The following is a 17,498-nucleotide window of genomic DNA, read 5'->3' on the forward strand; positions in this document are numbered from 1 at the left end:
GCGGGGATAGTAACGCCATCTCCAGCAGAGTATTTAAACTGTGTTCCCATTCTAAGGACATTTATTACGATCTGTCTGAGAGTGGGCTGTCAAAGCGAGCATCATCGAAGTCATACAGTACAGTAGGCTACATACATTCAATAAAATGAACCTACATTTGAGTCCAACTGCATGACCATTCTTACCCTACACTTACCCTTACAATAAAGAAGTGATCCTATTTCAACCATAACTTCATTTTAAATAATTTCTTTCTTTATGACATTTAGTTTATAGTTTCGACAGCAACGTTGACATCTATATTCAACTGCATCCACTACATAATCTCAAACTTTATTTGTTGGTAACTCTCCAAAAAGGCTACCATTAACACATTTCTTAATGAAAAGGAAACATGCATCACAATAATACTTCAGTGTAACCTGTACCTATGTGGAGTGCAAATATGTCTTGCCATTACACTACCCAACAGCTCTACATCTGCTAACACTACAGAATGCATAATTCCTACGGGCACTGCACTAATTTTGTATAGCCTAATCTTTATTTTCAAATACTCAATATTCTTTATTTCTATTTTGATGGGAATAGGCAGGTGAAACAATGACATTCTCATGATGTGCTATACACAGAAACATCCTTTGGATTTCTTCTATAATAGGGCGAACGACGCCCCTGGTGGATTGCATCGCTAAGTGTGAAGTTACTACTGGTCCTGACCACACGTAGAATTCTTCTCAACGAAGATACACTTAAGCTAAGTGCCGTGTCGGGAAACCCGTCTGCAACGTAGGATTCCTCTTACGAACGATTTCAAGTGCTTTTTAGGCTAAGTGCGCGTTCGGGAAACGAGGCCTTGGTCTTGCCTATCTAAATCGGAATTACTTCATTGTTTTTTTGTTGGCGACTTTTTAAAATAATTTGGCTTTGCGAGCTAATGCTGGAAATATGTTTTCTATGTCGATAAGGGCTTATTCTGTACAAGAACAGGCTTAGGGGCTCTGCAGGTCACTTGACTTGAGAAACAATGGGACCTTTGTGATAAAGGCAAGCTAATAGTGAACAATACAGGATCAATGGGATAGGATGTGTGATTCATAGTCTTGCAAACACCCTCTCCTATAAACGTGATATTTTAATTTCAGGATCCAGGTGGACTAATATGATTATGAGAGAGACATGAGAGAGAGGGTGTCTCTCTGTGTGTGTGTGTTTGTGTGAGAGAGATACCAAATCGGTTGGTTAAGATTCATTAGCCAGGCTGTAATGACTACACGCCTACACCACTCCCGTAATTCCATTCAAGTTCAGCAGCTCTACACTTGCTGACAGGTGGTAGTCAAATAAGGTTTGATTTCACGCAACAGGCCTTTGATCCAAATGCCCAGTGGCATCGTAGGGGGGGGATAAAGGGGACTGAGTTACCAGGGCCCTCTTTGGGGGAGGGTCCTTGAGGAGTGTGGAATTTTATTTTTCCTTTAAATATTAATATAATTTGAAGGGCCAAATTCTTGCTAACTAATATAATTTTAATGTTTTGGGTAAATAAATTGGTTGAATGATGGATTGAATTGTGTGTCCTAGTCTACATATAATGTCTGGAGACCCTCACCCCCCCCGGCTCACGCACAAAATGGTTTAGTCCGCCTTCAGTGTGCTTTAACTATAGGCGCATTTGACGAATGTTAACGTTCATTCGACTGAGGCAACGGTGCGCATTGAAGATATCCAAGAACGTTAAATCCGGGTTTCAGAAAAGAAAAGAAAGGCAGGCAAGAGAGAGAAAAAGAGACGAGGGAAAGCAACTACTAACAGACTTCTTTCCTAAGAAAGGTGAGCCCGAATGTGAAAGCAAACACCCTGCATTAAATGAACTCATGATGTGGTAATAAAACTAATCAATACCACCGCGATTGTCATTGCTAAAAACGGCATAACACAAAATTAGAAATAACATGCCCTATCTGTAATCTGAGGTAAACTCTAAATACATGTTTGTTTGCATAGCCTTCCACAGTTGCAGAGTGTGTTGCACGCACATCCAATCCAGGTGCAGGGTAAAAAGAGATCCGTAAAAATGAAAGAATACCCACACTGTTGCTGCTGACACCTGACGAACACCTGACGAAGACCAACAATGGTCGAAACGTTGTGCCAATAAAATACACGGGAGCTGCAGCAACAGTGTGCGGGTATTCTTTCATTTTTATGCATAGCCTACCACACCATTGCAATAGTAGGTCTATACTAATTAGAACATTTGGCTAAATTAATATTTGTTAGGCCATAACATAATTAGGCTAATAGCCTTATTAAGTAGGGCTAGTCTAGGCTCAATAAGTTCATAAGGTTAGGCTGTCAAATTAGTTGGCTAGCAAAGTTAACTTGTGAAACATGACACTCAGTTTCAGAAGCAGCTAGTGATGCAGACCCCTCATCCTCTGACACTGTGGTCTTGAGGCAAGGTGAGCAGTTTAAAATGAAAGTACATCATTTTAGCTATTTATACTGTAGGCTTAATGTGTTTAGCAAATAGCAACACAGGCTGTTCCATCCAAAGGTGACTTTTTTTGTTGCAATCAGGGTGTGAAGGGGATTTTAAGCAATATAGTAAAAAGTGTTCCAGGAAAACATCCCATACTCTACCTTTAAAGATGTTTAGTCTTTAAAGGTAGACAAATTAGGCTACATTGGAATTGCCTGTTACAGTAATATCTATCAGATGCTTCATGCTTGTAGAGGGTTCTGTCCAGGAAGATGGAGAAAATGTGGTAGAGGATGACACAAGTGAAGGAAGTGATAGCAGAGAAGATTCTGAGAAAAGTGAAAGGGATGAAGAGAGGTCAGAAAGTAGTCAGAGCAGCGCCAGGGAGTGTATGCCAGAAGATCCAGCACTATGGACAGAGAAATGAACTAATGAAGAGAGAGACACAATTGTTCACAGACTGGCAAGCAACATAAAAACAAATAAAATTACAGCAAAAGACAAGGAAGGGAAGCCATTTCCTAACTACCTTCAATTTGCAAAGTTTCACCGTCAGGGGGGAGGGGGCGTGGCACTCTTTTTTTGGGGGGGGGGGGGGGGGGCCTATGAACCTACTGTGCATAGGGCCCAGAATCGAGCTAAGGTCTTGTCTGCGAATGGGTACATTTCGCATGTGCGAGAGTCGCCATTCGCTTGGCACAATTCGCTTCACGCGAGAGTCGCCACTTTGTGAATGAAGCGCGCTTCACTTCACAAAGATAACAATAACAAAACAGAGACAAATAGCCACACGGTCAAGCAATGTAATTTATTACGTTCTACGAATCCAACTGATACAAACATGTAGTCTACTGTTCGGGTAGTAATCTACAGCAACTCTTGACTTCTATTGAAAGAGATTTTGAAATCCTCAAAACCTGGTTTGATGTTAATAGATTGTCACTCAATAGAAAAATAAAAAACTAATTCATGGTCTTTGGAAATCGAAAAAGGAAATAGGTAAGGACATTCAATTAAAAATAAGTGATGCTGAACGAGTGACCGAGATAACATTTCTAGGAGTGGTCATTGACCATAAATTAACATGGAAACCACATGTTTATTATATCAAAGGAAAGATCTCTAAGATGATAGCAATTTTGTACAAATCAAGAAGCATGTTAAACTATAAGGCCTTACATATTATTTAATGTTCACTTATACTTCCCTACATATCATATTGTGTGGAAGTCTGGGGATTGACATATAAAACAACTGTCAATGAAATCATTATTTTACAAAAACGAGCCATAAGGATAATACATAAGGTTGATTATTATGCACCCACTAACCCATTGTTTATGAAATCATTTGTTATGAAATTTAATGATCTGGTATATTATAAAATAATGCAAATAATGTATTGAGCTAAATCAAACCAACTCCCAGTCAGCATACAAAGGTTTTTCTCACTTCAAGAGACAAAATTTTTTGTTTTCAAAGGGATGGTAGCTAAAGCAATTTTTGAGGGCTACAAGTGTCCATAATGTATGCAGGATTTTGTGCTGTTTATTTGAGATCTTGCTTCATTGCTCTTCTTGTGACTAACTTTTTGGAGGCAATTCTTTTGTTTGTTTTTTTATTTCCGTTACATGTATTACTTGTAAAAAATTAAATAAAAATGCATATGTTGATGGGTAGCTTAAATTGGTCAAACAGGACAGGCTTAAATACAAGCATTATTCTTCAGCTTGTGCCTTTTCAGTCACTTTGAATGTATTATTATTTGTGTTGAACTTGTTTGTTGTTACTGTGTGTGACTGAATAAAAACATAATCAATATCAACTTACATTACCACTGCACACTCACAACCTTACAGATAATGTATTGTATAGCATTTGTATTCAGTATGATATGCAGCGCAAGATATATGGGGTATGAGTAGTTGTAACATTGGCAGCAATAGTTGGTCATTAGCGCAGATATGATACAGGTACAAGTCAAGTCAAGTCAAGTCAACTCTTTTATTGTCAGATACACAGAACAACAGAGTTGGACTGGGCACTGAAATGCTTAAGACAGGACACCATACCACACTACCATAGATACTAAACATAAATACACATATTAAACAGATACTAAACAGATAAACAACCTACATGAGCTAAACTGAACATGAGCTGGACTGAGAAAGTAGTGCAAACAGCAGTAAAAGTGAGCCAGTGAAGAGTAAAGTGGCAAGTGTAAAGTGAGGAGTGCATTATTCTTCATTTAGGAGTCTGATGGCCTTAGGGTAGAAACTGTTCTCCAGTCTGCGGGTGCGAGACCGGACACTTCGGAACCGCCTACCAGAAGGCAGCAGGGTGAACAGTCTGAAGGATGGGTGATGACAGTCTTTTAGGATCCTGCCAGCTCTTCGGAGGCATCTTCTAAGGTAGATGTCCTGAAGGGATGGGAGTTTCCTGCCGATGATGAACTCAACGGATCTGACCACACTGCGTAGGGCCTTACGGTCCATGGCTGTGCAGCTTCCAAACCACACTGAGATGCTAACAGTCAAGATGCTTTCTATAGTGCATCTATAGAAGTTGGTGAGGATGTCTGGATTCATGCCAAACTTCCTGAGTCTCCTCAGGAAGAAGAGGCGTTTTCGGGCAGCTTTGACCACCTTGTCAGTGTGGGCAGACCAGGTGAGATCATTGCTGATGTTGATATGATATAAGTACAATGCAACGGAATCTAACCAAAGGAACCATAGCAGAAGAGTGCAGAGTATTCTGCATAGTGGTAATATAAAAATAAATAGATGGGATGTATACAGTATGATATGACAGTACAAGATATATGGGGTATGAGCAGTAGTAACATTGGCAGCAATAGTTGGTCATTAGTGCAGATATGATACAGGTACAGGTGAAGGTAGCAATAGAGGTTATGAATGAGGTAAGACATGATAAGATATATAAGTACAATGAATATGAGGTAAGAGTCATGAGGCATGATATGACATAAATAGATATGAATACACTATAGAATGTTAAGTGGCTGAACAAAAAAAATACCAATTCAACACCCACAAGCTAGTTTACACAGCACCAGGTTACAACCAACCATCAAGGCGGCTCCTGGCCTATTGTTTAGGTTGATGGGCCATCAGACCTGGTTCCTGGCTTTTTTGTGTCTTGGAACCAGAGCTCTTACACTCTGATTGTTTGTTTTTGAAATAAATGACATGAAATGACATTGCTTGAACGTGTACCTATTTGTCTCTGTTTTGTTACCGACTTTCAACCACGAGAATGAGTAAAATCTTTAATAAGAGTCTCAACAACGTTTATAGGCTACGTGTAGCTATTTGTTTTGTCTTTGTGAGTCAACAACGTATATGTCTCATATGCGCCCGTCTCTGTGCAATTCTGTACCGACTTTCAACCACGAGAATGAGTAAAATCTTTAATAAGAGTCTCAACGTCTCATATGCGCCCAAAGTGTCGACTCTCGCCCACTCGAATTGTGCCTGATTCGCGTGAAGCGAATGGCGACTCTCGCACATGCGAATTGTACCAATTCTGAAGCGAATGGCGACTCTCGCACATGCGAATTGTACCAATTCCCAGCTTTGGCCTTACCTGCAGAATCTGGTGCTACGCCCCTGCAAATGCCTGTTACATTTTGTCCATAGTTCTTATGAAAGAATCTTGAAATGAGTACCAGTGAAGAGTCTTTGGGTGTGGCGAAGGTAATACTGTTTTTGTTTGTTTGCAACACAGGATTTTACAGTAGATTAGTTAGGCAGTAATATAGTTTCCTCGACCTATCGGTGGAGCAGTTTTCCACATTCTATGATTGCCGAAGATAAAAAGCAGAAGAGAGGCTACTTCATGCTATTTAAAAGTCGTTCCTTGAAGGAGTGGACTATTTTACTCTGCGTAAAACTTGAACATCTTAGCTTCGCGAAAAACTCTGAGGATGGGTCATGGATGGCACCAATAAAGCTTAGCGTAGCTAGAAAATAGCACACACTTAGTAAAATGACAAGGGAAAATGGAAATATCACGGAGTCGCTCCCTTTGCTCAAAGACAGACATGAGCAAATTAGGGGGTAAACAGACACGATATCGTAGTCATATCAAGCATTTAATGTAATCAAGTCGACATACATAAAGTTTTACTCAGAATGTATGGTCATAGCCTACAGTATTTATGGACATGCACGTTTGTAATCTATTCGCTATAGATTTCCTTAACTTTCTTTAAGGCACCACTTTGCTTTGTGCATTTCTTTCTTTTTTTTTTTGGTTTTAGATTCCTAGCAAATCACTGCTATTTGCTGTTTGGGCAGCTTGCATCGGAGGGACGTTTCAGTACGGATACAATATATCTGTTGTAAATGCTCCCACAAAGGTAATGTAGGGTTATTTATCCGCTTGTAGAATTCATTATGAGACACTATTGCACTCAACTCAATTATCTTAATATTTGTGCAGTCAGTATTATTTTAAAACTGGTTAAAATATGATCAGGGATTCGCAATTCCTGTTTTCTTATAATAGGATTACAAATTTCAGAGTGTTCTCAAAAAATGTCACATCATCTTGGAAAGCCAGCTGTGACACAGTCACATGAAATAGTTGAGGTCAGCCAGTGCTTAGTCACGGTACAGAGGTGAAACTCAAAACTGCAAACGCTTCTTTCCAAATTGCAACTTCATAATTTTCATCCTGTGACCCTCATTCGTACCCCCCACTTTCTTTTATGTCACTCCTTCTATACTCTTCATTATCAGGCTGTGCAGTCGTTCATAAATGAAACATGGATGGAGAGGTACAACGCTGGCATATCAGAGCAAATGCTCACTCTCTTGTGGTCCACCATTGTGTCTATTTTTACAATCGGAGGGTTTGTTGGTTCATCTGTTGGCGGAACATTGGCAATTAAGTGTGGGAGGTAAATACTGTAATATAATATTATTTTCTATCCAAACATATTATAACGTCACTTAATGCCAGGTAAACACTCATGGAGTACAATAGTGGATTGTGGATTAAATTCAATAGATCATTTTCCATGCAACAAATTACCCCTGTCCTTGGCTTACAAACTGTGACTATTTTTTAGGGGTCATAACACCTTCCTCCCTTAAAGAATGTTTGCACTAGGAAACCTGCAACAAAAACACAAGAAAAAGATTGCTGGTGGTCCTATAGCCAACCTAATCCTGGGCCCCAGAATGTAGGAAAAGAATGAGGTCAAGAAAACACACACACACACACACACACACACACACACACACACACACACACACACAGAGAGAGAGACTAAGAACGAATAAATAACAAATAGCTATGAATACCCCAAATAAAAACACCTTCCTTTATAGTGTACCAGTCATGGAATCAAGGCAACAATGTGCAGAAAGAAACAAATACATTTTCTCCAAGGTGAGCTGTCAGGGACTATTGTGGCAGTCTGCTCCTTAACTAAAGAATCATATCCACGCTCTCTAATCAAACTCAGCCAGATCAGATAGACAGAGCCACGGTCACCGTGACCAAGTGGGTACGGCATGATGGAACAATCAGGGTCTGCCATTGCCGACATATTGCCCACAGTCTGATTTGTTTGACAGCAAACAGGGAGTTACCCCCAGTGCAACCAGGCCCAACAAGATCATTGGCAATCAGTTCTGCACTTACCAGCCCCTTTTCTCTGGCAGAGACATGGCACAGGTGTTTAATGGGTGGAACCATCCCACTATCAACACCATCGGTCTGACCATCTGTAATAGACGTACAGGGATTGTACTTCCTTAATCACTGAAGGAGAGGTGTCAACCCAGTGGGGACACTTCTACTTCAGTGAGGAAGGGAGAGCAATATGTCTGAATACCATTCTCCTCGCAACCCTGGGAAGAAATACAAGAGAGCATGCAAGTCCCCTCACCTTGTCCAAGAGGAACATCAGTTTTACAAGATGCAACCAATAGAGCAGACTTGGTTGGTTTCTCCTTATTAATGCGAGTTGCACTTCGCCACTTTATGACCTGGTTTCTTGCGATAGTAGCAGGTGATCTCTTTCCTAGGGACTAAGGTTACCTGGAGGAGACACAGACAGGGACCTTGAGCCTTTAGACGACGCCTTTGTAGGTTCTCCTTGGTAGGTTGTTTCTTCGATACTGGTCGCTACCCCAACGCCAGTCACAGAGGTCACCTGCTTGTGAGTGAGTGTGTAGTCATCAGGAAAGACAGCAGCTTCTGCTCATTCAGTTAGAGGGAGCAGATTGCTACAGCCTGAGGGAGACGGTTCTTAAGTTCTACTATAAGAACTAGCTGCTTGAGGTCTTCCCTTGTTACGACCTTCTGAGAGACACACGACACACTTTCTCCCTAGTGAACTCTACATTGGTTTCCTGGTCTGAACTTTTTCAAAACGATATGCTTCAGGGACCAGTTCATATGCATGTAGGAATGTTCTGTTAGGGGGAGCTGTGGCGGAAGCTGTAGCATCCCAACCGTCTAATGGCCCAAGCACACACGGGGACCCGGTTTTTACTACGACCCGTGGTTGTCTCCCGATCCCACTACAATTTCTCTCTCCCAATCATTTCCTGTCCATCTCTACTGTCCCAGGGAAATAGCTAAAACAAAAAATTAACCCCCCCATCTAGTTAAAATCAAATAATGCGCAAGTTTACAGCCAGCAGACCAATACCCGCAAATGCCAAAACAGAACTAAGAAACTGAGAAATGTCATACAGAATTGAAGAAAATGAGTAAAATAACCAAATCACTTAGATTACCCTTGCCTAGTAATGAGCTCAACACAATCTGTTTTTTCCCTTTGCAGAAAAGGGGCACTGTTGATCAACAACGCCTTTGCCCTCCTGGCAGCCCTTCTCATGGGTATAAGCAGGCCTGTTGGTTTGTTTGAACTGCTCATCGTTGGGCGCTTCCTAACGGGCGTAAATGCAGGTAATCTATCTAAGTGATTCAACATTGATAATGTGTTTTCAATTCCCGAGGCTCCACAAAAAGCACAATGTTAAGACAAAAGATCATCAGCTCTTAATCCTTATTAAATGACTCTGCTTTTCAGTATTAAAGAAGAATAATGGATTGAGGAAAACATTTAATGCAGGAATTTAGCTAATAATGCCAAAACAGAGAAAAGCAGTTGTGAATAGCTGTTGTGTTATCCTGCTTTGTTTGTCAGTGTTCCAAGCCATAATTTCAATGAACCTCACATGAGCAGGATAATGGCATTCATTTCTGTACCTATGATTGGCAGGCATTAGTTTATGTGTGCAGCCCCTCTACCTTGGTGAGATTGCCCCTCGGGCACTGCGTGGAGCTATGGCCATGGGCACATCCATATTCATCACAGGGGGCATTTTCACTGGACAGGTGGTTGGACTAAAGTGAGTTAAAGTCTTGCTCTGTGGAAAAAGGAACGCACATGCTAACAACATTGTTTAGCTGGTGATCATATGTTCATATACATATCATATATGTCAAAAACAACATTCTAAATCATTTCTAATTCAACAGTTACCTTGGTCAAAGTAGCAAGCAACTATCAGCCGTAAAGATGTGCAGTCTGTAATGCGTATCCCTACATACATACAACATTCGCCATCCTTCTGTAGCTCAAGCTATTTATAATATTGAGCTACCATCCAACCCTGTAACTTCAGCTGGCTATATTTTCAGTGAGTTGTTGGGTGGAAACTGGCCCATCTTGTTATCCACCACTTGCATCCCAGCGGTAGTGCAGCTCCTCGTTCTGCCCTGGTTTCCAGAAAGCCCCCGCTACCTACTGATTGACAAAGGGGACGAGGGTGCATGTGACAAGGGTAAGTGACGGCTAAATAAAAAAATGATATGCAGGGCCTACAAATATTCCACACCTAGAGCAATTGTGTTATTTTTAAGGTCTGGTTAAAATACAGTGTTTAATAGCATGACATGTTCTTGCATGTAGCTTTTGCTTTCAATTTTTTGGTCAGAACCTTCCATCCAAATTGACTTACACATAAGGCAGAGAGGGGTTTCTCTGATTTAAAAACAGGAATACATATCATTCTTCTGTAGCAGTAGTTACCCACATTATGTTTACATGCTTTATCACTGGGCATATTTCGCAATCACAACAAGCTGCTGTTAATTAACATAGTGTGGTTTCTGCTCTTGAATAAAATAGGCTCAGCCAAATTGAAATGAGGCCAGTGTAAAGTGCTTACCTAGTAGAACGAACGAAATGTCGATACAAAGTGCGTGAACTGAGGAATGTCTGCCATGTCTTGTGTTTCTTAACAGCACTGAAACAGCTTCATGGTGCAGATAAATACCTTGGGGAGAAGGCAGACATAGAGAAGGAGAGACTCAATGCTGTTGGAGTCAAACCTAAGAAACCATGGGAACTGTTCTCGGACCGGAGCCTCCGATGGCAGCTTGTCACCATCATTCTGATTAACATTTTCCAACAGCTCAATGGAATCAATGCTGTACGAGTCAGACAGTATTTCCGTCCAATAATGTTTGTTTTAGTTTGGCATAGTCCTGGTAAAGTTGATTGGGGTATCATTACTAAGTTATATTATAATGCAGTCACAACACTGCAGTTAATTTGACCGACAGAGGTCAGATCAGTGTGTTGCTAAAATTAACTGATTTGAAAGTTAATGAAATAAGAAACTGATAGTTATATTCAGATGGCTTTAAGTAATTTACCCATTTGTTATGATGGAAGTTTTATATATACAGTGTAGTAGATGGTAATAATTAATGTTTTATTGTTTTACAAATTATTGAAATAGTCTATTTTTTTCACAGATCTATTTCTATGCAGATTATGTCTTCACTGAGGCAGGAATCCCAGCACAAAGGATTCCATATGTAACACTGGGTACCGGGGCCTGTGAGTGTATGACTGCCCTAACCTGCGTAAGTTCTCTTTGTTAAACTTTATACATGAACTGGACTGTTTTAACATGCTTGATAACAACTTAAAACTGTGATTTATTGACCACACATCCAGTAACTTTTACACAATGCCAAGTTACCCTCAAATAGCCCAAAGCATGTTCAATAACAGTAGCTGTTAACGTCTCAGCTTAAAAAAAACATTAGAGCACATGGGGTAAGGCTTCTTCAAAGGTCTTGGTTTGAGGAGGAAAGAGATGACTTGGTCAGGAGGCATATTATTTCCTCACTGTTAGTTGGCTGCAATGTCATGTGATGCATTGTGTGTGACCCCCCCCCCCCCCCCCCACCCAGGGCATGCTGATTGAATCACTGGGGAGGAGAGCACTCATCATTGGAGGATACTCCCTCATGGCTTTCTGGTGCATCTGCTTCACACTGACACTCACCTTTCAAGTAAAGCGTTACAAAGCGTTCCCTACATTGCAAAGCTTTCTGGAATAAGTTAACTTGTTTGAGAGGTTACTGACAGTGAAATTCCACAGAGAAATTCCAGATGGTTAATAGCAAAGAGCAATGGGGATTTTCCCGGGGCTGAGTATGCCTAACTTATTTGGAAATGCAGAAATAATGACATTAAAATAAATAAAAATGCTTATTCTATTAGTAAAGGTAAACTGATTAATAAACTAAATAAATTGGTTAGATTTGCATGACACAGCAAACATGATTTAATCTATTGACTTTGGCCACTTCTGTGTTGAACTCATTGAACACCCATTTCTTGCCCACCCTTAAGATAGAGACTATGACTAAATAGCCTGCATTTTTATTAGTGACTGCAATAATATTTCAGTATCAGTGGTGATGGATTGTATAGCAACTTGCCCTGTAGACCAGTGCTATGTGGCAAACCTTGAGTAATGGGATCTTAAACACTGGATAATTCCTTTCTCTCCTCAGGAGGCCAGCCCATGGGTGCCGTATCTCAGTGTGATCTGTGTCTTCGCTTTCATCCTCAGCTTTGGCTTGGGACCAGGTGTAGTCATGCGCTAAAATACACTTAACACTTTCTGTGCTTTTCTCTCAGTTTAAAAAAAGTGTGCCAAGTTGAAGCTGTTTATGGTCTTTGTTCCGTCTCATATCTCATTGTGCTCCCCAAAATGTGTCTAACATGTTCACTTTATATCTTGTTAAGGAGGATAAAAGTATGAGCATTGTCCTGTTCCTGTCTTAGGTGGTGTCACAAACATACTGTCTGGTGAACTGTTCACGCAAGCTGGGCGTCCTGCTGCCTACATGATCGGAGGGTCTGTTAATTGGCTGAGCGTTTTCCTGATTGGCATGACATTCCCATTCATTGAAGTAAGTGATGATACAGTGATGACTGTTAATGTTACCAGAGCACATGTTAGACCACTGAATACTAAAGACACAAGTAAAATGGTTCATCATATCACAGTCAGGGTATTGGTGATTCTACATATCAATCTGGTGTTTTTTACCCCTTTTCTTTTCAGAGTGGGCTCAAGCAATACTGCTTCCTGGTGTTCTTAGTCATCTGTGTTATGGTGGCCACATATATATTCCTTGTAGTTCCAGAAACCAAGAACAAAACTTTTCTGGAGATTCATGCAGAGTTTCAGTCTATGGGTAAGAAGAGGCGTAACCAAGTAGATGGCGCAGATGGGCCAAGTCAAACGCTGTTGTCAACTTCTCTGTGAGAGGTGGCATTCCACATTACATAGCCTATTGCAAGGGGATTCACAACTTGAAAACAGTGCAGCAATGTCAGTCTCATGGCTGATGCTGGAAAGATCACATACTGATAGGAAGAGTAATTTCATTGTCATCATTTTACTAACTCAAATCATCATCTAAGACAGATATGTCAACAAGGGCTTATTATTCGTCTGGTAAAGGAAATATAGTTTGGGCAGTGGGGCTCAGGCTGTGTTGTGATCAGTGGCGGACCTACCATTAAGGCGAACTAGGCAACTGCCTTAGGCCCTCACCCAGCAGAAAGCCCACGATAAATTGCCCACCCAGGCACTGATGGGACGGCCTAAGTCCATAACCAACCGGCCCTCCCGCAGATATCGTCGGTTGCGACAGTTTTCCTTGCTTAAGCGAATACATTATATACCTGTCATGATAACCAACGGGATTCACTGTCTGCTATTTATACTACTCCTAGTGACCTGTATTCACACTCATGGTTACTATTGTCTTACTATTTTCTAATCTCCTCCGTCAGTCTTACTATGTTTATTTGTTATTAAATGTTAATCACTCTAGCCTAATACTTGCATGTCTCGCTCGTAGACACCTTTAACACCCCTACACACACACACACACACACACACACACACACATAATCACACACCCAGCATGCAACACTACCATTACCACTGATATTTACACCCCATCGTATGTTCTGTTCTGTTCATTTCTACAACAAAGTTCAAACCAGTGGCGGCGGACCTTAAGGGCGATTGTGGCGACGAACTGCTTTCAGGAAAAGGAGATTTTTTTCTCTGTCGGCGTACTAATTAAGATAAATTGACAACAAAACAATTAGGACTTCCTACACCAAATGTATCGATTCAACAGGTTTCTATAAAGGGTGGAACCCTACATCCAAGAATTGGAACGAAAGAAAATCATGGCTAGCACGCTGTGAAGTGGCTAACGCGGTCTGTATTTCTTTATTTGTAGGCTACCGCTGTCACTTTTCATAGGTTGTACAGTGTGAATGTTCGCTTTTTGCCCTAACACTGAGTTATTTTCTTTGTGAAGACTTAGTTAGCTTTTGTAAGCCAATACTTTCGAGATCAGTCAATAAATATAGTTGGTTTTGACTTATATGTTGCCCCCTTCTTTACGTTGTTACTGGACATTTATGTGTCCTGTAAAGCTATGTTGCATCATACAACATTTGAGACATGTGGATAATGAAAAAGTGGGATAATTTAATGTGGAGCCAAATCATGTTTGCTTATGAAGGCTCCTGAATGCAACTTTCTTCCATATAACTAGCTACTGTAGCTATGTAGGTAGAGGGGAAATATTTTGATTGTGTGCTGCCATCTACTATACAAAAAGGTATTGCTGTATGAGTTAATCAGCCTACAAAAAAAATGATATTGCTTAATGTAGGTCGCCCTAATCATTATCAAAAAAATTGTGTACTCTTTCTCTGCTGACATTTATTCCTAAAGGCTCTGTAGTTATACATATAGGCCTAACCATCTGATACTAGCCCAGAGTAAAGCATATTCATCTAGCAAACTATAGGCCCTACCTTCCTTGGAGTGTTACAATAGCCAGTATCATTTTATTCCATGTGTCCATCCAGGCAAATTTGTGGATCCAAATGTTATTAAAAAACATATATAATGTTATTTCTTTGTAATCATCCAAAATTATGTTAAGTGTATGGGTATTTTGCATACATTGAGCGGGCAACGCGCCGTATATTAAGTGGGCCGCTCTGACAGACAACTCCCGGGCCACTTTTTCCCCCCAGTCCGCCCCTGCTTTGAGGTGGCCCTTTTTTTTTTTTGCATTAAAAGGACGGATGAAGAGGGCCCCTGGCTATGTTTTCGCCTTAGGCCCCCAAATGACTAGGTCCGCCACTGGTTGTGATAAGTCTGTAGTGTCTCTTGTCTTGCTTTGTGTAAGTTTAAAACGTTTTATGTATGTTTAAAATGATATACAATGTATTTGTGAGTTGCCAAAGTGTTTGAGACCATAACCTATGCACTAGCTTATAAATGCAGTTATATCCTCAGTCACGGTTATAGGCTACATCCACATAAACACAAATTGTAACCATACTCTCGTATAATTATTTAGGACACTGTCCCGTGGAGGAAAATGACAATAAATAAATGTTTTCACACAGAGTTGACTTCATTTTCATTTCAGCTGTCGGATGAGATTACTGCTAGGTTTATTCGTACACTGGATATAATTCAATAAATACAAAGGGATGTTTCTGTTTTAAGAAAAAAACTCACCATAGAGCTAAATTAAAAGTATTTATAGGAGAACGATATAAAGACAGAGGAAGTGAAGATTTAACAGGAAAACATCTTCACACTGAACTCTTGCATCAACAGACACACATCTCAATATCTTGCCAAAGTTTCGGAAATTAGTAATATTGTAACGATTCTAAATTCACCTTTGGTTGTGATTGTAGCCTAGCAGTTATCAGCTATGAATTTGAGATGAAACATCAGATGTCTACAGAGACACTGACAGGGGTCCTTTTGACTTTCAGCCTTTCGTTACGAATTCTCATATCACATTTAAAAACAGAAATTCAAAATTATTTTTGAATTATCTAAACGGCATTAAACGAACTAACACGAAATATCTACTTACAGGCAAATAATGTCCAAAGTTCAAGAGAGCTCAAACTAAGTACTAAAACAGCTCGGGAACGCTTTGACAGGGAATCAAACTAGCAACCCTCTGATTATTATACGCCCTCTCTACCTCCTGTACCATTGTCTCCCCATGTCATCAATACCAGCATTGTTGATGGACCACAGGAAAAAATAACAAAATCACCTTCAGTTAATTTAACTAATCTGGAGAGGCACTGAGATGTAGACCTACGTTTATTAACTAGCATTAACCTGCCCCTGACCGGACAGTGTCCTAGCTGTCTAGTTAGCGATCGTAAGGGTGTCAATTACCAGCATGCTTGTGTTATCGGCCAACGTTCACTTTGTCATGTTAATCCATTATTAAACTTATGTATACTTGTCCATATCGATTGGAACTTCGTAAATGGAGTTTAGAAAAACTTGTTCTTTACATGTTCTTACTGCGTTCGAGAATGAGGTAAATGTCTTTACATATCGTGTATCATAGCGGGAGTGACAGGGGAGAGTGGAGGAAACAATCTCACAACCTGACCGTGTACTGGGCAGATTGACAGAAACACAGAGCTGTCGGTAGTCCCACCCGTTGGAAACAGCATGTGAACCAACCTACTTTTTGATAAAGCACACTGTTTTACGTTTATAATAAGCACAGCTTGTGTCGTCGTGCGTTTATTTTATATTACTATATTTTTAAAAAAAAATGTTTGTTGGGGGGGACTATAATAAGCACCGCTTGTGTCGTCGTGCGTTTATTTCATATTACTATATTTAAAAAAAAAAATGTTTGTCTCCGCCTATGCACTAGAGATGTGTTGTCACATGTGTTGTCATTTTGAACGAATCGAGTATCGAGTCCTCTCCGGCAGATGAACAAAACGTTGATCCTAAGACTCGGTTGGCAGAAGAAGGAAACATTGATCCAAAGACACGGTCGGGAGGTGAACGATTAGTTCATCTGCCGGATACAAGTCTTTGGATCATTTTTCACGTGACCTGCATAGGCTCATCATGGGAAGCTAGAGAAAACAGAAATTATTCGTTCATTTTGACAGGGTCTTCGGATACGGGTCTTCGGATATGGATCATTTTTCACATAGCCTGCATATGCTCAGAAGAGGAAACAGAAAGGACTTATTTACCTCGTTTACATTCGCGTGACTATAGTTTAGTAAGACATGAATGATATTCGTTCACAAATAATAATTACAGGTATCGTTATTTTAACTTTTTTGTACTGTACTTTCAAGTTCAAGTTCAGTGCAGCGTAATTGTTTGTCGTGAGAAGTAAATGCTAATGTGATAATAACTGACCATTTCATCCAAACTTTCATGATACATTATTTGAATGCAGGATTTTTTTTTTAAATTAGTATCTGCTGGTTTACATGCACTAACCTACATGAGAATATGATACGTGTTTGCAGTGGACATATTTAGGCCAGAACTGAGAACTTCAATCAGCGCCAGTAGTTAGGAGTAGCCAAACTCACAACCAGTGGTGGGTAGAGTAATGAAAATTGGTACTCAAGTAAAAGTACAATTACCTCCTTCAAAATCGACTTGAGTAAAAGTAAATATTCCAATTGGAAAACTTACTCGAGTAAGAGTACTCTGTTTAAAAGTTACTCAAATTACAAGTAACTTTTTTGTGTTGGAGTGTTTGGATCAATGAAAAACATAACGTGAGTAAGTCAGAAAGAAATGCACTTTTG

The 17,498-nt window shown here is 40.1% G+C and overlaps 1 protein-coding gene across 1 annotated transcript; it reads left to right on the plus strand.

Moving 5' to 3' along the window:
- Positions 1–6,496: 6,496 nt before the first annotated feature.
- Positions 6,497–13,110, plus strand: LOC308375800 (solute carrier family 2, facilitated glucose transporter member 11-like; the record flags this gene model as incomplete). The annotated part of the gene is made up of 12 exons (XM_080851984.1): positions 6,497–6,565; positions 6,771–6,869; positions 7,252–7,412; positions 9,312–9,436; positions 9,753–9,882; positions 10,175–10,317; positions 10,781–10,968; positions 11,297–11,407; positions 11,741–11,842; positions 12,350–12,425; positions 12,624–12,751; positions 12,907–13,110. 12 exons carry the CDS (start codon positions 6,497–6,499, stop codon positions 13,108–13,110), a joined length of 1,536 nt encoding a protein of 511 aa, XP_080708110.1.
- Positions 13,111–17,498: the final 4,388 nt, after the last annotated feature.

The sequence above is a fragment of the Sprattus sprattus genome (assembly GCF_963457725.1).
Source record: "Sprattus sprattus genome assembly, chromosome: 15".
NCBI lineage: Eukaryota > Metazoa > Chordata > Actinopteri > Clupeiformes > Clupeidae > Sprattus > Sprattus sprattus.